Source organism: Myotis davidii, unplaced genomic scaffold (genome assembly GCF_000327345.1).
Source record: "Myotis davidii unplaced genomic scaffold, ASM32734v1 scaffold960, whole genome shotgun sequence".
NCBI lineage: Eukaryota > Metazoa > Chordata > Mammalia > Chiroptera > Vespertilionidae > Myotis > Myotis davidii.
Genome location: NW_006293003.1, coordinates 1,441,096 through 1,446,048, shown reverse-complemented (window position 1 = coordinate 1,446,048; position 4,953 = coordinate 1,441,096). Strand labels below are relative to the sequence as shown.

Sequence of the window (4,953 nt, the reverse complement as noted above, 5' to 3'; positions counted from 1 at the left end):
TAATTTGCATATCACCCTGATTAGCCAATGGGAAGGGTAGTGGAGGTATGGCTAATTACCATGTTTCTCTTTTATTAGATAGGATTACCTTCAAAATGTATGTTGACATCTAACTCTAAATAAGCATACAATTGTAACATAAGTCATGGTTTAAAGTTCTATTTTAAATGCCTTCTGAAAACACATCATCAATGAAAGAAAATTAAATGGCAATGCTGTCTTCAGTTTACTGAGTTGGTTGGTATATCCTGGTCTAAAGGAAAGGGATGTGCCCTAGCTTGAAATGGCAAAAAGTCTTACCAGTTAGTGCAGCTGAAGTGTTAGATCCAGCAGACAGCTGCTTAAACTGATGCTGGGATGTAAAAAATTCAATTAAATGAAAAGTGTTTCTATCTTCAGTGTCACCAAGTCCTAGTTGGCCTTCATTATTTCCTCCAACTGCATATACTTTGCCTCCTTCTGCACACAGAAAAGAAAACATTGTATACTAGTCATCATCTTTATGAGATAGGCCGGTGTATAGCAGATATTTTTTCTATTAACAGTGAAAAAAAACTGAAAGCTGATATTATCCTATAATTTGGTGCACAACTACATTTGTCAAAAATGAAGCAAAATAAGCAAGGCTATATACCAGGGGTCCTCAAACTACGGCCCGCAGGCCACATGCAAATACAAATATTGTATTTGTTCCCGTTTTATTTTTATACTTCAAAATAGGATATGTGAAGCGTGCATAGGAATTTGTTCATAGTTTTTTTTTAAACTATAGTCCGGCCCTCCAACGGTCTGAGGGACAATGAACTGGCCCCCTGTCTAAAAAGTTTGACGACCCCTGCTATATACATTTTTGTGAGACCTTAGAAATCATTCCAGAGTCCCAGTAGCATCTAAAATGCATAGAATATGTGGAATGTATTTTCTTATTCACACAGCACTTTATTAACTTAGAGCAGAAAAGAGGAAGTAATTTCCAAATTAGTTTAAAATCTAAATCAAACCATGTAAGAAATATGTGGTTCATTAATTTTAACTTCCATACCCATTAAAGCTAAGATATAATAGGTAACCAATAAGTAAAATGATATAAACCCAAGAAGAATATAATTAGAAACATGAAAATCTATGTTGTATATTTCTTTTAATTTTATAGCTAACTAGAAAGGCAGTATATAGTATTATGTTTAGAAGAAAGGACTCAAGAGCCATATTTCCTGGGTGCAAATTCTGGCTTGCCTTTTATCAGCTGTGAGAACTTGGGCAAGCTGTACTTAACCTATCCAAGGTTAAGCTGTACTTAACTTATTCCTCATCTGTAAAACAGGAATAATAATAATGCCTACTTCATAGAGCTGTTATAAAGTTTCAATCAGTTAACATTTGTAAAATTCTTAGAACAGCATTTGGCTCATTAGAAGCATTATAAATATTTGTTAATTACTTTATTATTTAAACAAGAAGTATATCATGCCTAAATAATAAACATTGCCAGTAAGCTCTGAAGTAATATTTTTTGAAACATATGCATATGCATATTAAAAGTTAGTGAAATCCACCATAAAAATGCAAATGAAGTTAAAGCCTTGCTAAATAGGGGAAACAGGGCAAAATCAGTTTGAATCGGTAAAAATTAAAAAGGAGATATTTTTTAAAAAATGAAATAAGACTAGCTTTCAAATGGAAGATATTACAAGGCCACATGGAATTGGACCACACAATTTATACATATGGAGTAAACCAGAGTTGATGAAATAGCATAGTTCAGAGAACCACATGAGTAAAAAGTTGAATGAATAGTCACCAAAAGTTCCATGGAAGTAACACTAATACTGCATCTTTAAAGAATCTGAGGAAGAGAAAAGACATTCCAGCAAGGGAAAAGTCTCCATAGTGCAGAGAGGTGAGGAGAAGCCAAGGCAGTGAAAATATCCTAAAGACAGCTGTGTGGAGGGGAAAGGAGGTAAGGAGGACTGGGTGGCCGGCCAGGGTCTGAACGTCTAATTGTTCTAGCAGCATTTGTTGACAAGACTACATTTTCTCCATTGAATTGCCTTGGCACCTTGTCAAACATTAATTAGGCATATACATGTGCACCTATTTCTGGATTCTATTCTGTTAATCTTTGTCTGTCTTTTGGCCAACAGCACATTCTCTTGATTACTGTAGCTTTGTGGTAGGTTTTGAAATCAGGTAGTGCTAGTCCTCCAGTTTTATTCTTTTCAAAATTGTTTTGGCTATTCTAAGTCCTTTGCTTTTTCACAAAAACTTAAGACTCAAAACAAAATAAGACAAAAAAAAGAAAGAACAACAAAAAAAGAATCACCTTGTCAACTTCTACACAAACACACACACACACACACACACACACACACATGCGCACGCGCGCACACACACACACACACACACACAGCCTGTTTGGATTTTGATTGAAATTGTGCTGACTCACATCAACAGGGGTTGATGTGAGGTAGGGGGTGGTTCCCACTCACCCTCAGAAAAGAAGAAGGAAGAGCAAGAACAGGAACAACCAGCCGAAACCGGTTTGGCTCAGTGGATAGAGCGTCGGCCTGCGGACTGAAAGGTTCCAGATTCGAGTCCAGTCAAGGGCATGTGCCTTGGTTGCGGGCACATCCCCAGTAGGGGGTGTGCCGGAGGCATCTGGTCGATGTTTCTCTCTCATCGATGTTTCTAACTCTCTATCTCTCTCATTTCCTCTCTGTAAAAACTCAATAAAATATGTTAAAAAAAAAAAAAAAAAAGAACAGGAACAACCAGCCCATGAGGTGTGCACATGGTTAAGGAGTTGTTGCCTCTTGACGTAGTCCAAGGAAACAACCTTTTTCTTCAATCATTTACCACTTACCTGCATATTTTCAAAAGGCTAGCAAGTGTACTAACTACTTACAATCTAAAAAATCCTAATCTTACTGTTGTTGCCAAGGTATCACTTCTATTAATTTTAGAAACTTACGAATGTACTGGAATGAGAGCTCAGTCTTCAAACTGGGCAGGAAGTCATACAGATTGAATACCATACCTGTTGAAACTAGGGTGTGGTTCCGTCCACAGGCAACATGTTTCACCTTTTCAGGTTTTAAAGCTAAAAATATGACAATTAAAATATGATATGATTATGAAAGTGATAAATAATACAGATCAAATGGTAAATAAGTAGTAGAACAGAGATCCAGGCCTATCTAAGTGGAACGTTGATGTTCTTAATTACTAAAACAAAAGTTTTCAGAACTAGTCATGCATCAAAATAACCAGAGGAGCTCTGAGAAAAATACACATAGCTTAGCTCCACCCCATGAGACTGAGTTAGTAGGTCTGAGGTAAGGCCTAGGCTTCTATATATTTTTAAAAACTCCACAGGTAAGTAATATGTGCTGAGATCCACTGCATTTTGTTATGCTGCCTCCATATCAATGTGATCTTTTACGTAATCTATCATCATCAATTTCACCTTCCACCTCCCTCAAAGAAACACTAAGTCCAATATTCATAGACATAAACTTTTGTTAAAGTTGTTCATCTGTTCATTTATACATTCAAAAAACTTTTATAGAACATATCCTAAGTGCTTAGCATAGTGGCTGCAAAGAACACTAAGACAGAATCCCTGGTGTCAAGAATCTCCTGTTAGCTTGTCTATTAGATATTTGAGAGTAAGAGTCATAGGTATTGTGAATACATACAAGGGTTTAGCAGACTGTGTCCAATAAATATTTTTTGACCAATTTAGTATACTTTTAAAATTCCATAACACCACCTATAAAATGGCATGGATATCATAAATTACACTGAAATTTGGGGCTAAAATTAAAAATTTGGCTAGGAAGATAAAGAATGCTACTCTTGTCATATCCCAAGGAATCTCCATTGTCATTCAAGTTTAGTTGATGTTCACAGGTTATACCTAAACAGAAGCTTTGCACATAACAGCGAAAAACTTTGTAAAGATATTATAAGCCCCCTATTTTCTGGGACAGTTCTGATTTAAAATATTTTCTCCTGTTCTTGGAAGAACATTAGTACTAATCAACGACTAATCTTGATGTTTTGTTTAGTACATCTACTCACCAAATGCAGAAGGGTAAAGTGTATTTTATAAAACCAGAAACTACATAAAACCATGATGTCCTCAAATCTAACAAATGAAACAGAGCCCAAAATTCTAACATTATATTTTGTTCTCTCTCTATATACAGAATAGTAATATTTAAGTACATTTATAAATGGGGGGGGGTGAGGGGAAGGATATTCAAGTGCAATACAGTAGAATCATTACTTTCTTTGTGGCATCTGGATTTAAAATCAATATGATTTTTAGACCCTAACATATCATAAAAATGAAATTAAATGTCAATAATGCTCAAGTAAATATCAGAAAATAAAGAACTAAATACTTTATTATTTATAATATGATACTAAAGAACTACACAATCAATATAAAAGTATTTTGGTTTGTTAAGTATTTAAAGTGATAAAGAAAAAAAGACCCCAAACCTTTGACACATGTTGGTTTGCAAACAGCTGACTTTGATCCTAATCCTAACTGGCCCCAGTCGTTCCTGCCAAACATGTAAAGTTTCTTATTTCCTGGTGGAAAGGAAAGAAGAAATAATAAATTGAAGCATTTTAAACATAAAGTAATGTGAGATGAAGTCATCACAAATAAAAATGCTACACTTAAAAGGTGTCATTATTTTCCATGTTGAAACAGGTTACCTTGTGCATGTACATATAGGCAGATTCTGTTGGGTGTAAAACAGTGTCTAAGATTATATGGTAACAGGTTTTTTTTATACAGATATATTAAAATAGATTTACTCTAAGAAAGTTGTATTGAAAATCATATTTTGCCTTTCCCTGCTGATAGCTCTCGCAGACATGGTGACTGTTCCTAAAACCCGCCGAACTATCTGTAAGAAGTGTGGCAAGCATAAACCC

At 35.2% G+C, this 4,953-nt stretch overlaps 1 protein-coding gene across 1 annotated transcript in view; it reads right to left on the bottom strand.

Moving 5' to 3' along the window:
• RPGR (retinitis pigmentosa GTPase regulator) overlaps positions 1-4,953 on the bottom strand; it is a 58,253-nt gene that overhangs the window by 50,929 nt on the left and 2,371 nt on the right. Inside the window, exons 3-5 of the mRNA XM_015565792.1 lie at positions 4,510-4,602; positions 3,038-3,100; positions 301-459 (exon numbers count right to left, since the gene is read on the bottom strand). Coding sequence (XP_015421278.1) covers positions 301-459; positions 3,038-3,100; positions 4,510-4,602 — 315 coding nt within the window. The remainder of the gene's footprint in view (positions 1-300; positions 460-3,037; positions 3,101-4,509; positions 4,603-4,953) is intronic.